Source organism: Giraffa tippelskirchi, chromosome 12, assembly GCF_054371585.1.
Source record: "Giraffa tippelskirchi isolate mGirTip1 chromosome 12, T2T-mGirTip1v1.2.pri, whole genome shotgun sequence".
NCBI classification, from domain to species: domain Eukaryota; kingdom Metazoa; phylum Chordata; class Mammalia; order Artiodactyla; family Giraffidae; genus Giraffa; species Giraffa tippelskirchi.
The window spans coordinates 40112431-40132563 of record NC_137286.1 but is presented as its reverse complement, the minus strand read 5'-3'; the positions used below and the strand labels follow the sequence as shown (position 1 = coordinate 40132563).

The 20133-nt window shown below is 41.9% G+C and overlaps 1 protein-coding gene across 4 annotated transcripts; it reads left to right on the top strand.

Moving 5' to 3' along the window:
• Positions 1 to 2186: 2186 nt before the first annotated feature.
• On the top strand, positions 2187 to 18000 carry CFAP161 (cilia and flagella associated protein 161). Of its 4 annotated transcripts, none has more exons than XM_081550375.1 (7): positions 2187 to 2338; positions 3888 to 3977; positions 5062 to 5179; positions 6911 to 6990; positions 12242 to 12400; positions 16948 to 17021; positions 17427 to 18000. In XM_081550375.1, exons 1-7 carry the CDS (start codon positions 2270 to 2272, stop codon positions 17680 to 17682), a joined length of 846 nt encoding a protein of 281 aa, XP_081406501.1. In that variant the 5' UTR covers positions 2187 to 2269; the 3' UTR covers positions 17683 to 18000. The 4 variants fall into 4 exon arrangements, with proteins under 4 accessions (XP_081406501.1, XP_081406500.1, XP_081406502.1 ...); XM_081550374.1 differs by having other exon boundaries at positions 5062 to 5294; positions 6906 to 6990; XM_081550376.1 differs by lacking the exon at positions 12242 to 12400 and having other exon boundaries at positions 5062 to 5294; positions 6906 to 6990.
• The last annotated feature ends 2133 nt before the right edge of the window (positions 18001 to 20133 follow it).

Genomic DNA, 20133 nt, shown 5'->3' with positions numbered 1-20133 from the left:
CTACTTTATACAAAATCCCAACAGAGATTCTTCAGGTTGAAATCAGGTAATAACAGGCTGTAACTGGTATACACTTGAAAAACTAAAGAGCACCAGTAAAGATAATCATGGGCTTCCCAGGTGGCACAGTGGTAAAGAATCTGCCTGTCAATACAGGAGGAGATGCAAGAGATGTGTTTCAGTCTCTGGGTCAGGAAGATCCCCTGAAGGAGGAAATGGCAACCTGCTCCAGTATTCTTGCTTGGAAAATTCCATGGACAGAGGAACTTGGAGGGCTGCAATCCATGGGCTCTCAAAGAGTCAGACACAACTGAGCGAGTGAGCAGACACGCAAAGATAATTATGTATGTAATTTACAAAAGAGTATAATTGAACATTTTAAATCCTGATTTAAGAAGCAATTGCGTAAAGCAACATGTATGTAATTGTACTACAAAGAAAACAGATAAAAGCTGTCTTAAGTTAAGCAAATAACTGAATCATTAGAACTTAGTAAATCATATGGATTTATTAAGTAGCCTTACCATACTCCCAATTTTACAAGAAATTTGTAGACAGAGAGAAAACATGGACTTTGGACTCGGAAAATCTGAGTTACGTCTTCGCTTTGAGCAACTGTTAGCAGTTTGAACTTGGATAAACCATAGAGTTTTTGAGTCTCAGTTCCTTGACCAATCAAGTGCAGTTAGTGGTATGATGTCTGACCTACCTTCTTTGTCCCATTTATCCGTTCGAAGGATCCTAGCATGTGATGCTGTATTCACAAAGCTCGTGGATTCCCATTGGTATCCCAGGCTGCAAGCTGCCAGCTCAAATTCAAGTTCATCTCCAAAGTACCCCTTCTTTCAGTCACCACTCATAGAGCCTGACTCTCATTCTCACCATCTCCCAAGGCAGAAATGAATCTTTCTTTAGGCTCCTACGGCCCTTCATGTTCTATCTTTTAAAAAAATATTGGAGTATAATTGCTTCACAATGTTGTGTTAGTTTCTGCTGTACAACGAAGTGAATCAGCTATATCCCCTCCCTCTTGGACCTCCCTTCCATCCCCACCCCACCCCTCTAGGCCTTCACAGAGTACCGAGCTGAACTCTCTGTGCAATACAGAAGCTTTCCACTAGCTATCTATTTTATATATGGTAGTGTGTATATATGTCAATGCTAATCTCCCAATCTGTCCCACCCACTCCTTCCCCCATCCCACCTTGCCCACATGTCTGTTCTTTATGTCTGCATCTCTATTACTGCCCTGCAAATAGGTTCATCTATATCATTTTTCTAGATTCCACATATATGCATTAATATACAGTATTTTTCTCTTTCTGACCATTGGCACATCTTTAACTGCATTCATTCCATTCCTCAGAAGTCATTTTTTTCCCCCATGAATTCTTTTCTTTTTTAGTCTGGGGTTGCTGAAGAGAAGAAAGTTCCCTGTGTCTTTTGTCCTGTCTTAGTAGACAGTAAATAAAGGTGAATTACTGAATGCATTCGATCAGCATCAGGTCCCAGGGAGTCCTGCAGCAATTGTGTCCCCTGCCTACTTACAAAAATTATATTTTGTGTAAAACTACTGGCTCTAGTATATTCCAGTTTTATCAAGAGTTACTGCAAATCATCTGCTTCTTCTTGCACTTGGTATCTGGGGGAAGGAGGAGGAATGCTGTAAAGCTTATGAAAATAAGAACCACCTCAGAAACAAATCCACAAATACATTTCTTACTCTGGAAGAGGTGAAAATTGTGAGTAATTTTCCCTTCCTCCTTTTTTCTATGTTATTTTGGTTTCCAAATTTCTACATCAAGTCTGTATTGTTTTATGATTATGATGAAATGGCTGCTTGATGATTATAAAAACAGACTGCAAGCAAGCTCGGCTTCCATTTCAAAGCTCCTCTTTGCTGCTCCCTACCCCGAAGCAAGCGATACCCTCCTTAAAAGCGGTTTCTTTTAGATTCTAAAAGAAAAAAAAAAAGTTTGCGAGTATTTGGGACAAAACGGAGTCTGTAAGCTCGAGTTTTATCTCTCTCCTGCTTAGCTATTAAACTCAAGAAAAACCTAAGGATGGAAGTGAGGCGGAATGAGTTTGGGGGTAGGGGTGGGTGATAGCCCCTGGGGTGCGGCAGCGCTCAGCCAACTCGCGCGTGGTCACTTATTGGCTAGCAGGGTCCCGGCCCTTGGCCAATCGCTGGGAGCTGGGTCGTCATGGCGACGAGAAAGCTAACATAGGCGCTGGGCACCCAAGCTTGCTGGTGTGAGAGCTGGGGACGATGGCGCAGAACCTGTACGGTCCACGGGTCCGAATTGGCAACTGGAATGAGGACGTCTACCTGGAGGAGGTACGAAGGGTGTGGGGCACAGCCCACCTATGGCCCGGGGACTCCCACCCCTGGCCCAAGTTTGGGCCCCTTCTTTGAGCATCCCAAGCCTCCTTTCTCACCGAGCTCACATCCAATGTCCCTAAAACCCCATCTCCCTATGAACTCCCTGAGAATCTCACAGGCTGTCCCACAAGTTCACGCCCTTCTACCCTCTGTCTGTTTAGTTTTTAACATTTATTTATTTTTATTGGAGTCTAACTTCCATGTGTAAAACAGAAAGCTAGTGGGAAGCTTCTGTTAGTGGGAAGCACAGGAGCTCAGCTGGGTGCTCTATGATGACCTAGAGGGGTGGGATGGGAGTGGGGAGGGAGGGAGGGAGGTCCAAGAGGGAGGGGACATATATGTACTTATAGCTGATCCACATTGTTGTACAGCAGAAACTAACACAACATTGTAAAGCAATTGTGTTGGTGGTGGTGGTCAGTCACTGTCGTGTCAGACTCTTTGCAGCCTCCTGCTACAGTCTATGAGGTCCATGTACAGTTTCTGCTGTACAACAAAGTGAATCAGCTATATGTGTATGTATATATATATATATGTCCCTTCCCTCTTGGAGTTTCCTCCCATCTCCCCATTCCGTCCCCGCCTCCCTCATCCAGGTCATCACAGAGCACTGAGCTGAGCTCCCTGTGCTGTACAGCAACTTCCCACTAGCTATCTATTTTACACGTGATAGTGTATATACGTCAACACTACTTTATCGATTTGTCCCACCCTTCCTTCCACACCCCCACTGTGTTCACAAGTCCACTCTCTATGTCAGCATCTCTATTCCTGCCCTGCAAATAGGTTTATCAGTACCATTTTTCTAGATTCTATATGTATATGTTAATATATAATATTTTGCTTTCTCTTTCTGACTTACTTCACTCTGTATGACAGAGTCTAGGTTCACTGCATCTCTAGGCCTCCCAAACTCTCAACATCCCCGTCTGTGTCTCTCCCTTAGTCCAGAACCCCACTAAATTCCCTCTGTTCCTTAGAGATCTACAGACTCGAAGCTTCAGTCCAGCTGAGAAGGCAGGCACTACACAAAATTACTGCCCCCATCCCTGTCACACATCACCTCCTAAGGGTCCCAGTAGCACCCCTTTTACTGATCTTATACTCATTGTCCTGAATTTCTCCTATGGTGGTCTTAACTAGACCCTGGCCCATCAGGGAGGACTTCTAGTGTTCATCATTATAGAACTAGCAGAGATCTCAGGAGGGGGAACATAAGACCTTCAAATGTTTACTCATGTTTGTCACTGGTTGAAGTAATTACAGGTGATTATCCTTTTTCATGTCTTTCTTGTTTTTCTAAACATTCCAAATGAAATAAAAAAGTAATGCTAAAATGTAATGCTGAAAAGTCTACCACTCCCATTATCCTCACATTTCATTTTTCATTCTAAAATTTTGCTTTTTCAACTTGATGTTCTTTTGGCCTAAAAGCTCTAAGTGTCTGTATTATTCAGGACTCTTGTTGACTCTTTGGATATCATTCATTTTTCTCTTTAACCAGGAGATCATGAAAGACTTCTTAGCAAAGAGGGATAAGGGACAACTTCTCATACAGAGAAACAGAAGACTAAAAGAGAATCTTTTGAGACCGGTAATTGTAAATTCAAACAATGTTTTCAAAACTTTATCAAATTAAGTGTGAGAATATGTTAAGCAAGCAAATATTCCATAAGTGAGTGATCATTTGGAAAATTCCCATTTTTCTCTTTAAATAATCACAATGTTCAAAATTCCCTAAGATTTTAGAAGGGCTTCCTTGGTGGCTCAGCGGTAAAGAATTCGCCTGCCAATGCAGGAGACCTGAGTTTGATCCCTCGGTCAGGAAGATCTCCTGGAGAAGGAAATGGCAACCCACTTCGGTATTCTTGCTTGAGAAATCCCATGAACAGAGGAGCCTGAAGGGCTACAGTCCATGCGGTGGCAAAAGAGCCAGATATGACTGAGCAACTAAACAACAAAAACAAGATTTTAGAAACATGAGAAGTTTACTATCAATTATGTTTACATATATTTTCCAAATTAGTCATGTCGGACTCTTGTGACCCCATGGACTGTGGTCTGCCAGGCTCCTCTGTCCATAGGATTTTCCAGGTAAGAATACTGGAGTGGGTTGTCATTTCCTTCTCCAGGGGGTCTTTTCAATCCAGGGATCAAACCTGGGTCTTCTGCATTGCAGGCAGATCCTTTACCAACTGTACTACCAGGGAAGCCTCTCCAAATTAAGAAATGAATAGGTTGATGCATTCATAAGTAAAATGCCCTTTTGTTGGTGCTCAAGAAATTTTCAAAGAATGTAATGGAATAGTTATTTTCCTGGAATAGTAATGGAATCAATCCATGTGATTTCTCATGAGCTTTATTTTACTTCGTTTGGGATTATCAAGGGCTTCAATTTGGCAATTTGGGAGCAGATTGGTGGCACGAAAAGAAAGAATAAGGATCTGAGGAAATTCAAGTCCATTCCTTATTTAAAAAGGGTAGGGACTTCCCTGGTGGTCCAGTGATTAAGACTCTGCCTTAGAACGCAGGGAGCGTGGGTTTCATCCCTGGTCAGGGAACTATATCCCACATGCCACGGGGTGCAGCCAAAAATTAAGATAAAATAAAATGGAGTACTTCTGCGGTGGCAGAAGGAATTGCACGGTTTATTTTAAAAACTCCTATTTCAATTGCAGATGCAGCTTTCCGTATCTGAAGATGGCTACATTCACTATGGCGACAAAGTGATGCTTGTGAGTCCCGATCATCCTGAGACAGAGGCTGATCTGTTTCTGCGTGGGGACCTCAGCCTGTGTATGACTCCAGATGAGATTAAAGCCCATCTGAGCAATGAATTAGAGGTGCCCTGTGGCCTAAGCGCAGCTCAAACCAAGATCCCAGTTGGCAGAAACACTTTTACTATTTTGTGGTAAAGAAACTTGAATTATATAACAGGCTCCTTTGCATCACAAATATCTTTTCACTTGCAGCTTAAGGATCCCCTGGAATGAGAGCACTGCTGATTGGAGTCAGAGGTTATATGAACATTCTCTGTGATTCTCATCCTATTTTCTTATCTTGAGAATGATTGTCAAGGGGTCTTACAATCCCTTTACCGTAAACATCACGACAATGGGTAATTTGAGTTCAATTCCAGACGCTTCATTTGAAAGTATTGATCCAGGGAATAAAGTTCAGATTCTGTCTGAGAAACCAAGTGGGGTTTTCCTAATATCATTTCCTAATGCTTTGAGCTCATCCAAGTGCTTTCATTATTTTTAATGTTGCTATGCTATTTCTGCATCAGGAATATATAGTTAAATGTAAGATAGTAACGGAGATTTGCTCTTTTAAAATTAATTATCCACTAAAAATGTGCTTGAATTTTTGTAGATGAGCATTTAAGTCCTTGGAGACTAGATACATAATAACAATCAAAAGTTATTGCTTTCAGTTTGTTACTAATGATAGCAAGTTTATATGATAGGAATATAGTCAGTCCTTTAAGTCTAGGGGTTTTTTTTTGAATGCAGACTATTTATGTTAAAACAACTAAAAATTGATCACAATTTCTGTTTCTTAGAAGATTAAGAAGGAAGAGTATACCAAATGTCTGCAAATTTGTTACCTTGCTTCTCTCTAAAGATGTCAGTGTTTGGAAATGTCATGTATAGACTAGGGAATATAGTCAGTAATATCACAATAATTTTGAATGGCATCAGGTAGTAACTAGATTTATCATGGTGATCATCTCATGATGTATATAAATGTCGAATTATGTTGTATATACTTAAAACTAAATGTAACATTATATATCAATTGTACTTCAGTTAAAAAAAGATGTCAGTGAACTTGGGCCAATTCATTAGTGTAGGACAGTATGATGTGCTCAGTCCATCTTAGGCTCACAGAGTGGGAACGTTCTGTGTCCTGACTGTGTTGGAAGGTGGTGAATAAGGTGCCAGCAAGATTTGAAGGTCAAAAGAAAAGACCTTTTAGTTAGTGACTTATTTCAGTTTCTGTACATGAGTAGGCATCATCTCAGTCCTGTTCAACTCTTTGGGACCCCATAGGCTGTAGCCTGCCAGGCTTCTTGGTCCATGGAATTTCCCAGGCAAGAATACTGGAGCAGGTTGCCATTTTCCTATTCCAGGGACTCTTCCATGACCAAGGGACTGAACCTGAGTCTCTTGCATCTCCTGCACTGGCAGGCAGATTCTTTACCAGTAGCAGCACCTGGTTCGGTCTCTGGGTTGGGAAGATCCCCTGGAAAAGGAAATGGCAACCCACTCAGTATTCTGTATGCCTGGAAAATCCCACAGATAGCAGAGCCTGGTCTCTGCCGTCTGTGGGATCACATGACTTAGCAACTGAACAACAACAGCATGGTATAAAGAGTCCACGGGGTTGTAAGAGTTGGACATGACTTAGCGACTAAGCCACCAAGAAAATTATAAACAAACCTGCATACACAAAAAAATAGAGCTGTAGAATGATCCTAATACAGAGGATTGACATTATATTCATTCTCCACCGACAGTGCAGCTGGAGAGGTCATCGGTCAAGTCCTTAGATATGGGCAGAACTTCCACCTTGGGATAACAGGAGGATTTGACGACAGAATGGTGAGTCATCATGTTGCATGTCTGCTGAGACCAGTCACTTGTTTCTGGGTGGGCTACTGGCTACTTACTGAAGTGGACAGAGAACTCTACAGGTATAGGCCCCATCTCTGGTCTCATTATAGTATCAGACTGCAGCTTTTCCAAGGCAGTTTTGGGCCAGTTCTTTGCTTCCAACCTTGTGGATTACAAAAAAAATACATCCTTAAAAGCTAAAGAGTAAGGGGGAAAAAACCTTTTTTGCAATGCATCTGGTAAAAAGCAAAAATTCATACCACCTCCACTTGTAAGTTAAATGATCAGGTTATATAATAATAATCTGACAGCTTTTTTTTTTAAGTGAAAAAAAGCTTTATTCAGGGAGTTACACACTCCATAAACAGAATGTAGGCCATCTCAGAAGGTAAGAGGCCCTGACACCTCTTTAATGTTACCCATGCTAACATATGTGCATAAATCAGGGAGCATAAGTCTTTGATCTTTACCTCCACCTTGGGGATTCAGACAAATATGAATTCCAGCTGAGATGCATACCTATGGGATGGGCCTTTGGGTAAGTTATTTAACCTTTTTGCATTTTGTCTATAAAAATGGAGGTTATTATACCATGTTGTTGTTGTTTAGTCACTAAGTCGTGTCCGACTCTTTGTGACCTCATGAACTGCAGCACACCAGGCTTCCCTGTCTTGCACTATCTCCCAGAGTTTGCTCAAATTCATTTCCATTGAGTTGGTGATGCCATCCAACCGTCTCATCCTTCGTTGCTCCCTTCTCCTCCTGCCTTCAATCTTTCCCGGCATCAAAGTCTTTTCCAATTATACTTTACTACATGTGTAGTGCTTCACACACATTAACTCATTTATTCCTCCCAACAAGTCTTTAAAAATAGGGACTATTTTACTGCAGTTTTACTGATGGGAAAACTGAGGCACAGCAAATTGACTTTGTTCCAAGTCACACGTCTACTAAATGGCAGAGCTGGTGTTAATGTAGCATTTTTCATTGACTCAAAGATTCCTTTATTATTTGATGTGGCATCATCATCATCATTATTACTTTTGTACCACTAAGAAATTAATGATGGCAGTTATACTCTGAAACACCATAGATGGTAAGCTGCAGCCTGATTTTATTTTAACTTTTTGTTTCATATTGGAGTATAGCCGATTAACAGTGCTGTGATAGCATCAGGTGATGGTCAAAGGGACTCAGACATACATGAATATGTATCCTTCTCCCCTAAACTCCCCTCCCATCCAGGCTGCCGCATAACATTGAGTGGAGCTCCCTGTGCTGTACAGTAGGTCCTTACTGGTTATCCATTTTAAATATGGTAGCGTGGACATGTCCATCCCAAACTCTCCTAATTATCCCTTTCCCCCATCCTTTCCCCAACCTCACCTCCCCCAGCAACCATAAGTTCATTGTCTAAGTCTGTGAGTCTGTTTTGTAAATAAGTTCATTTGTACCATTTCTTTTCAGATTCTGCCTATGAGTGATATCATATGATATTTCTCCTTCTCTGTCTGACTTTGCTCAGTATGACAATATCTAGTGACCCATACATAATATCTAATGACCCATAATGTGCAGCTGAATTTTTTTGTATTAGTTTACTTTTAATAATAAAATTCATTGATATAATTAAATTCAATTTAATCTTAATCAATCCTGACCACGCATAAAATTCTTTTCTCGAGCTTCCTTTTTCATGAACTTCTCCATGTGCAGCCTGATTTTAAATGTGAAAATTAGAGGAAATATCTCATCAGAGAGAGGACAGTAAATCATCACTGTTTTACTAAGAGAGGAACCCTACCAACATTTTGGCTTACTTTATAAAGCGAAAATCTTAAAATACAGGGAAGATCAGAAGCACTGCAATATTTAGATGTTATTTTTTCCTGTTCTTTTCCCTTTCTGTTTCTTTCCCTGCTCCTTCTTTTCCTACCTCCCCCTTCCATCTCGTGTCTCTCTCTCTTTTGTGTAAGTCATCTATTCTTTGCCTGTTCATCGCCTTGGGCTTTAGTATCTGCTCTTTCACAGATGATAAAAATGTGTCATGTGTGTTGCTAGTATTTGCTCTCTTTTGTTGCTTGGCTTTTAACTTGTAGCTGTTCTAATCTATGTTTGAGTCAAACTTATCGGTGCTTTTCTTTGTAATTCCTTCCATGGCTCAGAGCCTTTGAAGTCTGTTCCAAAGATGTGATAAAAAGAGTAGCTTGTATTAATTTTTAGATGTCTGAACCTAAAGTATTGCTTAAGTTTATTCTTTCATCCACTTGGGATTTATTTTGATCAAGGGCTCAATGTGAACATCTAAATTTCCCCCAAATGACTTGTTGGTTGTATCTGTGTTATTTCTTGAGTAATTATCCCTTTCTTCACCAAAACGTGCTGTGTACATTATTACATATGGCTGTCTCTGAGCTTCCTATTTGGGACTATTGAACTGAAGTTGTCTATTTTTTTTATTCCCCAACTGTAGCTTTATAATACAACTTTGAGGACTTGTAGGGCTAATTCCTTCTCATAATATTTCTTTGAATTATGTTAGGAATTAATCTTTCAGTTAAATGTAGTAATAATTTTTTCAAGTCCCTCTGCCCCTATATGGGAGAAAATCATTTGTTGTTTTGACTGACGTTGTAAAATTAAGTGCATTCACCTATTCAGTAGCTTTACAGTATTTGTCTTCTGAGATGTCTGTTTCTTCAATTATTCTTTTCTTTCTTTGTTTCTTTGTCTTTTTTTTGTTGGCCACACTGTGAGGCATGTGGGATCGTCCCCAAACTGGAATCGAACCTGCACCCCCTGCAGTGTGAGCAAAGACTCTTAACCACTGGACCACCAGGGAAGTCCCTATCCAATTATTCCTTTCTACATCTCAGTAAAGTTTTGTGCTCTCCTTCTCATAGATCTGACACTGATCTCATCAAGGTTATTATTTGATATCTTCCATTTTGGAAGCTCAGAGAAGGCACTGGCACCCGACTCCAGTACTCTTGCCTGGAAAATCCCATGGACAGAGGAGCCTGGTGGGCTACAGTCCATGGGGTCGAAAAGAGTCGGACACGACTGAGTGACTTCACTTTCACTTTTATTTTCATGCATTGGAGAAGGAAATGGCAACCCAGTCCAGTGTTCTTGCCTGGAGAATCCCAGGGATGGAGGAGCCTGGTGGGCTGCTGTCTATGGGGTCGCACAGAGTCGGACGCGACTGACGTGACTTAGCAGTAGCAGCAGCATTTTGGAAGCTATTAAGGCAGGTCCTTTTGACAGTTGCAGTAAAATATAGAAGAAAAACATTGATTTTTCTACTCATCTCTGATGAAATCACTTACTCATTAATTCTAGTTGCTTCTCTTGTGACTTTTAGGTATCTCATGTTCAAATTATGACAATTTTGTCTCATCCCAAGTTCTCATACCTCTTATTTCTATTTCTCATCTTTTAATTAGCAAGCCCTTTCAGGGTATTTATGAAAAATCTGGTGATGGTAGCCATCTAGATTTGTTCCTGATTGTATTAATATTTTTCTTTATATGAAAAAAGCAATGTTTGTGACTTGAGATATATATTATTTTCCATTAGCTTGGAATGGCATGGCCATCCTCCCCATCAGCCAGGCTGAAGTCACGGTACATCTTGGACCTATCTTTCTTTCCCACCCACATACAGCTCCAGTTGTTAGGTCCTATGGCTCTTCCTTCATAATGCAGTCTGGTCCATCTTTGCATTCCCAATGCCACTTCCCCATAGCTTGACCCCTTCAGTCTATCCTGACTTAATCCCATACTGGCAGGATGCTGTGAGGTTGATCCTTTAAAAGGTCAGCTCTTCTCACCTCCCATCTCCAATGAAAAGTCGGTAGTGCTCCCTCTTCCCACCTCCCAACTGCCCTCTGCATTAAGTGCTGCTGTTGACTGGCATTTAAGGCCCTTTGTAATATGTCCCTGGGGCTTCACTGGTGGCTCAGTGGTAAAGAATCCGCCTGCCAATGTAGGGGACGAGGGGTCCATCCCTGGGTTGGGAAGATCCCCTGGAGAAGGAAATGGCCACCCACTCCGGTATTCTTGTCTGGGAAATCCCATGGACAGAGAAGCCTGGCTTGCTGCAGCCCATGGGGTTATAAAAGAGTCAGACACAACTGAGTGACTGAACAGCATCAATATATCCCCTCCATCCTGGTCCATGCTCATCCCCTCCGGCTCCCTGGCAAAACATCACCTCCTATTTGGAGTCTTTCCTGATCCCCTGGGAGAGCAAGTGTTCCCACCCGTCCCCTCCTGTAGCTCTTGGCATCCCTGCTGGACGCCATACCTTAGAGATGCTCCCATTTCAATCCTCTCTCCTGTTAGTCAGGAAACTTCTAGGAGGCAGTAACTCATTTCCACTTTCCCCAGAGCTCTTCATGCCACAGCTTTGCATAGAAAAGATGTTTAATGAACAGCGATCAAAATATGCAGAAACAACTGCCAGGTGCAGGGTGGAAGGTGTATCAGTAAACAGCTGACCAGGAACTAACGTTATAGACTTTTCAGCAAAATGGGGTGCTGCAAAGTTAAAAAGTCAGCCAGAGAGCTGACAGAAATCTCAAATGTGGACATCAATTCCAGAGGGTCTGAGGCCCCCTTGGAGGCTTACATGTGAATATCAGCTGTGCTGGTGCTGGTTTTAAGAACATTCACTTCACGCAGTACATTTCATGCAACATTATTCATAATGAATAAAATACTGATCCAAACCCGATACCCTGAACAAGAGGAGGAGTGCAGGAGGAGGAGTGCAGAAGAAGGAGAGGGAGGCTGGTATTGGGTATTCAAAGAAAGGGAAAGCAGTTGGAGATGATGCGAGGGTGAGTGGTCTCAGTCTCTGAGACGGCCTTTTCAAGATAAATTTGAGTGTCCTCATACAATCAGTAAGAGCAGGGCTTTTGAAAACTGCTTTTGAACACACTGGGCTTCCCTGGTGGCTCAGATGGTAAAGAATCTGCCTGCCAGTGTAAGAGACCCAGGTTCGATCCCTGAGTTGGGAAGATCCCTGGAGAAGGGAATAGCAACCCACCCCAGTATTCCTGCCTGGAGAATCCCATGGGCAGAGGAGCCTGGCAGGCTACAGCCCATGGAGTAGCACAGAGTCGGACATGACTGAGTGACTAACACTTTCATTTTTTGAACACGCTGGCTGTCCAGCTAGTGAACTGCTGCTCGCATAACTGTGATAGAAGACATCTGCTTGCTGTCCTTTTCAGTTATATTTATCGAGTGACCACAGGACCCTTCTGAAGTCATCCAAGAGGTCCTGGCTCCAGGAGGTGTCCCTGACCCATGAGGATTCCTACCTGAACTGCTGGCAGGCTGCCTTCCCTGATCCCCAGCTTCGCCTGGAGTACGAGGGCTCCCCCGTCCCGGTGAGCACAGCTGTATGCACTGATGCTATGAAGTGGCTGCGAAGCACTCCTGTGTGTAAGATGGAAGCTTGTCAGGACTCTGATGGCTCCTATGCTTTATGGACTTTCACTCTGTCTCTTTTTCATTTCTTTTAAAAAATATATATTATTTATTTATTTTTATTACAAATTTTTTTTGCTGTGCTGCGTGGCATGTGGGATCTTATTAATAGTTCCCTGACCAGAGATTGAACCTGTGCCCCTTTCAGTGGATGCACAGTCTATTTTTTTTAATTTAAATTAGAGGATAATTACTTTACAATATTGTGATGGTTTCTGTCATACATCAGCGTGAATCAGCCATAGGTATACATATGTCCCCTCCCTGTTAAACCTCCCTCCCACCTCCCACCCCACCCCACCCCTCTAGGTTGTTACAGAGCACTGGGTTTGAGCTCCCTGTGTCATACAGCAACTTTCCATTAGCTATTTGTTTTACAAATGGTAATGTATATGTTTCAATACTGCTCTCTCACATCATCCCACCCTCTCCTTTCTCCACTGTGTCCACAAGTCTGTTCTCTTTGTCTGCGTGTCCTTTGCTGCCCTACAAGAAGGATCATCAGTATCATCTTTCTAGATTCCATATATATGTGTTAATATCTGATATTTGTCTTTCTCTTTCTGACTTACTTCACTCTGTATAACAGGCTCTAGGTTCATCCACCTCATTAGAGCTGACTCAGATGGAAGGCACAGAGTCTTAGCCTCTGGACCACCAGGGCAGTCCCTTATTTTCATTCCTAACTCAAGTTTGGGAAGTACTGTTTTCTCCAGTGGCAGCATCCTGCCTCAGTGCTTCTCCATGCTGACCACACATAGTCACCCACACAGCTTCATAAAAATGCGGAGGCGTAGGTCCTGCCCCTGAGATGAGGCTGAGAACCACTCCCCTGACACTGTAAAGATGCTGCTGCTGCTTTCTTTCAGGCCTCTGTTAAGTCCTCATTTCTACTAAGTCAGATAGATTTATCCATTATATTCTTAATGGATTATGCATTTGGTGTTGTAGCTAAAAAATCTTTTTTTTTCTTGGCTGCATGGCTTGTAGGATCTTAGTTCCCTGAACAGGGATTGAACTTGGGTCATGGCAGTGGAAGCCTGGAATCCTAACCACTAGGCCACCAGGGAGCTCCCTAAGTCCTCAATTCTAAAGAGCCTGGGTAGTCTGGAGGAGTGAAGGACAGGGCAGGGCAGCCACACAGGTGAACACAAGGCTGGCTGTTTTCTCAGGAGTCTGGGCCCTGCGGATGGCAGCAGAGTTCTGGATGGGGAGGCGGGTCTGGCGGGTGCAGAGCTGTTTCGAGTACCAGAGGCTGTGCTATTTGCTCATGAGGTATCCAGCAGATGAAGACCGAGGGGTCATTAGAGGTTATTGGGAGAGTGCAGACTTATAGCCAGAAAGGACTTAAAGAACTGGCCATCCAGGGATTTCCAGTTACCAGCATTCTGGATCTACCCAATGCAGTGGGCTTCTCTCTGAAGCTCCACAGCCAGACCCAGGTTTGCAAAGGTCTTTTTTTTTTTTAATATTTATTTCCCTGCACCAGATCTTAGCTGTGAGATATGGGATCTAGTTCCCCAACCAGGGATTGAACTGGAGCCCCCTGGACTGAGAGTGCAGAGTCTCAGCCAGTGGACCACCAGAGAAGTCCTTGCAAGTGTCTTTCTCCCAGCATGGAGAATATACACGTGGTCCACAATGATGCATGCTTGACAGATTTCTGCTGGCCTTTGCCAAGCTTTGTTCTCCTGGAAATTGCCTCTCATCTCCACAGTTTAAACTGTCAGTATCTCAGCTTCAGTATCTGTAAAATGAGGATATATAATGATGTCCAACTTATGAGGTTTTATGAGGATTAAACGATTAGTACATTTACCATGCTTATTAGAAAAGAACAAAGAAAGAGACTTCCCTGGTCTACAAACTAAGATTCCACATGTTGCATAGCATGGACAATTTTTTTTTTAAGTGCAAGAAAAGAAGAGTGGATATATATATATATATATATATATATATATATATATGTATGTGTGTATATATATATATATGTATGTATGTATATATGTATATATATTATGTAAAACTGATTCACTTTGCTTGCACCTGAAACTAGTGCAATATTGTATGTAAATCAACTGTGTTGTTGTTCAATCTCTAAGTCATGTCTGACGCTTTGCCAGCCCATGGATTGCAGCATGCCTTCTTGTCCTTCACTACCTCCTGGAGCTTATACGCCAATAAAAATTTAAAAAAAGAAAAGCACCTGGCTCAGAGGGCACTCCTAAGTGTTCACTGTTAATTTAACGGTGGTGGTGGTTCTGTGGCTGCTGTTGGGTCAGACAGGTTGTCGGGTACCAGGAACTTATTTCTCCATCACTAACTCAAGCCACAGCCCGAGGCAGGTCTCCGAGCCTCACTCAGACACCACTGCAAAATGGAACACTTCATACCTGTCCAACTGCCATCCACATGTCAATGCCCTTCAGTCAGGAGCACTTGGGGTTGAATGAGTCAGCTTTATTTCTTGTCTCAGTGATGGAGAATGCGCACCACAGGAAACGGTGGGGCATCTCAGTAAAAGACTGTCAGGAAGGACAAGCTACAGACCTGGGGCTGTGGTGGGAGAGTTTAGGGAAGGTCTCAGGAAGTGGGGTTGGGTGCCATCAGGAAGCAGGTGTGTCTCAGTACATCTTATCTATAGAGGGCAGGCCAGCGCATGGCCAAAGCTGTCCTGAGTAAGGAAGCCGCGGTCATTCCTGTTCTCTGGGAGAGAAGGACATTTGGTATTTTGTGGTTTGGACAATGCTCATGGTTTTGCTGTGTTCAGAGACAGTTATACACTGGTCTTCTTTCTGTCTTGACCCATCGTGGTTACAGCATGGCCTTGTCTGATGTGGGTGTTGTGTGAAATTAATTATATTCCACAAGGGAACACTAAGGCATAGCTGGGGATGCCAGCCCACCTCCCGGGTGTCAGAGCTGCTTTCTCTCATCTCACACTGCCTTTAGCTTACGTGAGTCAGGATTTTGAAATAATGTATCTTTTATTTTCTGATTATAAACAATGTATGTTCACTTATGGAAAGTCAGAAAAGGACAAAAAATAATAAAAAAATTACCAGTAGTTCCACCTTCCAGAGAAACCCACTGTTATCTTTTCTTTTTCCATGTCTATGTTTTCTAAAAATTTAATTTTAACGTTTTTAAAAAACTAGGACATCAGGAATATTCTTATTTTTTCCACTTAGAAACACCACTGACCCGATTTCCAATTGTCAAGGATCTTCTCCAAATTGACTTTAAATGATGATATAATGTTCCATCATATATGTATTTATAATAATCTATTTACTAATCTATAAAGGTTTGACTTCTAGGTTATTCCATCTCTCTCTCTTGCTCTCTCTCTATATCTATATCTATATCTATATCTATATCTATATCTATATCTATATCTATATCTCAGGGGAGTGTGTAATATACTCAGTTCTGTCTTGCTGCAGCAAAAATTTGAAGTGATGGACAGACCAGTGTTACAGCTCCGTGTTACAGCTCAGTTTTATTTAGAAAGCAAAGGAAAATACATCCTTTTGGCGCAAGGGCGGGTTGACCCAAAAGACTTGAAGAGAAGAGAAATCCCCTGGTCAAGTTTGGCTCCTCTTTTTATATGTTTCTCCTCACCCTGGGCCTGCCCTGTGGAAATTGAGCTAGCCAGGAGGGCTGTTTGTTTTACCTGAGGTCCTCACTCTGGTCCTTGGACCTTTCTTTGTTCTATTTTTGTCGGCTTTTCCCTTTGTCTTTTAGCCACTGCCATTCTGGACTCCTTTTTCCTATTTTAACTACCTAATATATATATGTGATTTTGAAATAATATATCTTTTATTGAAATAATAAGTCTTTTGTTTATATATTATAAACAATATATATTCATTTATGAAAAGTCAGGAAAGTACAAAAAATAATATGAAGATTATCAGTTGATATGTATATATCTATAAGACTACTGGGCTTCCCTGGTGGCTCAGTGATAAAGTATCTGCCTTCAGTGCAGGACACACAGGAAACACGGGTTTGATCCCTGGCCTGGGAAGACCCCTTGGAAAGGAGGGCAACCCACTCCAGTATTCTTGCCTGGAGAATCCCATGGACAGAGGGCTACAATCCACAGGGTCACAGTCAGATATGACTCAAGCGACTGAGCATGTGCACTGGCATATAACTACTATATAGCATATATAATATATATATAGTATATAGTATTATATATGTATATAATATATAACTACTGGTAATCTTCATATTTTATTTATTCCATTATTTATTTATATTATTTATTCCATTATTTGGTAATGGTTTTCATATATACTATATATAGATACTATATATAAATATAAATAAATAAATATATATATACACACACACACAATATTTCCAAAGTTTTGCCTTTAGGAAACTGAAAGCCTTGATTCATAGTTCAAATAACACACTTTCTTTATCTTTAAAGGCAAACACAAAGATTCTTATCACTCACTGCCACACGAATCGCGGGCTGGTGGCCCATCGGCATCTTTTCCTAAGGTACTGTATAGCAGGGTACAGCAAAATGCCATGCTGGAGGGTGGAGGCTATGAATATAGGCAAAGAAGTTCAATTTAAAGAGGATGGCCACGCACACAAGTCCTTTGATGACGAAAAAGTATCACCACCTAGAACTTTGATGGTGTGAAAACTTCCCTTAGAACCCCTTCTATTATGCAAGTCCTTCCCCACAGAGGATTTTTAGCTATCGTGGGGTCCTATACACCTCGTCCTTGCCCAAATCTGGTGAGTCTTGCTGGCAAACACATCCTGTTTTAGAGAAACTCCTTCCCCGCAAGGGCTTTATGTAGCACTCTGCTGAACTAGGTGTTTTGAGATGAACTTAACAGCTTACTGAGGGTTGTAATTCCATTTCCAACCTGTGTTAATTCTTTCCTGCCCCAGAACCTATTTTGGAAAGGAAGCAGAGGTCGCTGCTCACACCTATCTGGATTCACACAGAGTTGAAAAGCCAAAGAACCACTGGATGTTGGTGACTGGGGCTCCCAGGAAGGACTTGTCCACCATGTTGGACCTGCCCAAGCCTCCAGTGGAGGACACCCGAGCCCTGGAGCAAGTGACAGAGCAGGTTTCGGACCCAGGGGCCGGAAACACACCTGACGTGCATGCCTGCCTGCCTCAGGGCGCACTTCCAATGTAGCTGTATGGGAAATCAACCGTGCATGCCTCAGGCTATTCTTAAGAAAGGCATAGAACTCTCCGAACACTGTATTAAAACAAAGACTCTATTCAGACTATTGAATTAACAGTGGAGGTCTAGGACACAGGAAAAAAGTTGCCATGGGCAATAGCTCAGAAATTGCATTTGAAGGTTACCGGATGACATTCCTTTGTTGATGAGCAAATTCTGAAGACTCAGCTTCCTATATTTAGATCCTCTGTAGCAGCAGCTTCTACCAGGGCTGTGTTACTTTTTAAAGCTATGTCTTTGCAATAAAGTTATCAGAACTTTACTGAATTTCTGGCTCCACTCTCTTTATCCCAACCCTGCACAATGTAGTAATAAATGAAAAATGGGTAGCTGTGGACTGCTGTGGCCTTACATTAAACATTTTCCCTCTTGTATTTCTGTGTCTTCTTTTGGTGTAGGGAAATCAAGACCTCTATTTAACCAGCCCTTTATTTTGTAGTGATTTTCATGTTGCAGAATCTCCTTATTTCTGCCTTATATTTGAAACCAGCACATTAGCTGTGGCATTCACGTCATCAGACAAAATAAATATATATCTTTCCATGTGTTTTTCCATCTACTACTCCTTCTTTGTGGAGTACCGAGGACCTGTGATGTATAAGGTGTTATAATGGGTTGAAGAGATGCCAAACCCAGTAGGGTAAGATGAGGGTTATGGCTGGTTAGCATAAAAATCTGGTCAGCCCTCCCTATCTGCAGTTTCGCATCTGCAAATTCAACCAACTGCCCAACGTGTAGCATTGATACTATGTTTATGATATGCGGGTTGTTGAATCTGCGGATGCAGAACCTGCAGATAGGGAAGCTGGCTTAAGAAATTTGAGAGTCCTAGGATTTTGGGGGCCATGGAACCCGTCCTGGCAGATACCGAGTGACCACTGTGTGCCCAGAGGCGGAAAGTAAGTCAGGTTATATAAATGCATTTTAAGTAAATGCACCTTCAAGCCAACGTGGCTTGACTGTTTTCCAGAAGGCAGGCATTACCCTGTCTATTGCAGTACAATAGGGGGAGTTTCTGCCCTTGGCTGGGCACTGGATTCACCTGTAGAACTTTAGTAATGAATGATACCTGGCCATAGTCCAGAAATTCAGAGTGAATGTCTGACCCAGCAAGGAGTCTGGAGGACCCTACCCCAGAGTGGCTGGAGTGTGTTTTGTTTGGTTGGTGCCCAGTGATGTGCAGAAAAATATGTGCAGGTTGTTTAATCACTTGTATATCATTTGTGGCTGCATGTATCAAGTTATTTGAATTTTATTTGGAAGGTGATGGCCAGCCTTCAAAGGGTTTGAGGAGGAAAGTGGCATGATTTTGCTTTAAAAAGATTATTAAGGAAGCAGCAGGGAGTGAAGGGGTTCCTGGGGAGAGATGAGGCACTGAACTGAGGCAGTGTCAGGGAAGGTGGAGAGAAGGGGATGGGTTGGAGCAGGGCTCCCCAACTCCCAGGATCTAATGCCTGAGGATCTGAGGTGGAGCTGATGTAATAGCAATAGAAATAAAGGGCACAATAAATGTAATGTGCTTGAGTGCAGTGGTTAAGACTCTGTGCTTCCAGTGCAGACGTTGTAGGTTCAATCCCTGGTTGGGGGACTAAGATCCCACCTGCCACATGGCAAAAAAAATTAAAGTATGTAAAGAACTCTTATAAGTGAAAGAGAAAACCACAATCATGCCATTAGAAAAATAAGGCAAAAGGTGTTAACTGGAAATTATATGAGAAATAATTTAAGCCTTCAATAAACATTTCAAAGCAAGTTCCAATGAAGATAATGAAATGTCTTTTTTTTTTTTTCTTCTCCTGAAGAAAGGCAGTGACAGAACCATAGAGTGTCAGAGCCCACAGGGACCAAAACTGATTAGTTTCACAATCAGTTAAGTCCTTTGGAGAATGGAAGTAACTAGGGTAAGATTCATACAGGTGCTGACATCTCCTGGATGAATCTAGCAGGCATTATGCTAAATGAAATCAGTCAGACAAAGACAAATACAGTATGATCCACTTACATGTAGAATCTAAAAAACAAAATGAAAACAGATTCATAGATACAGAGAAAAATGGGTGGTTGCCAGAATGGGAGGGGAATAAGGAAGTGGGTGAAATAGGTGTTGGGGAGTAAAAGGTACAAACCTCCTGTTATGAAATAAACAAGCCACGAGGATGTCATGTACAGCACAAAGATCAAGAATATTGTAATGACTTTGTTTGGGGACAGGTGGTGATCATTACATAATACCTGCAAATGTTAAATCGTGATATAGTACACCTGAAACTAACATAATATTGCACATCAACTATATTTCCATTAAAAGGGAGGAAGAGAAAGGAAGGAAGGAAGAAAAGAAAGAGAGAGAGACGGAGAAAGAGAGAGACAGAGAGAGAAAGGGACCGGTTTCTCACCTGC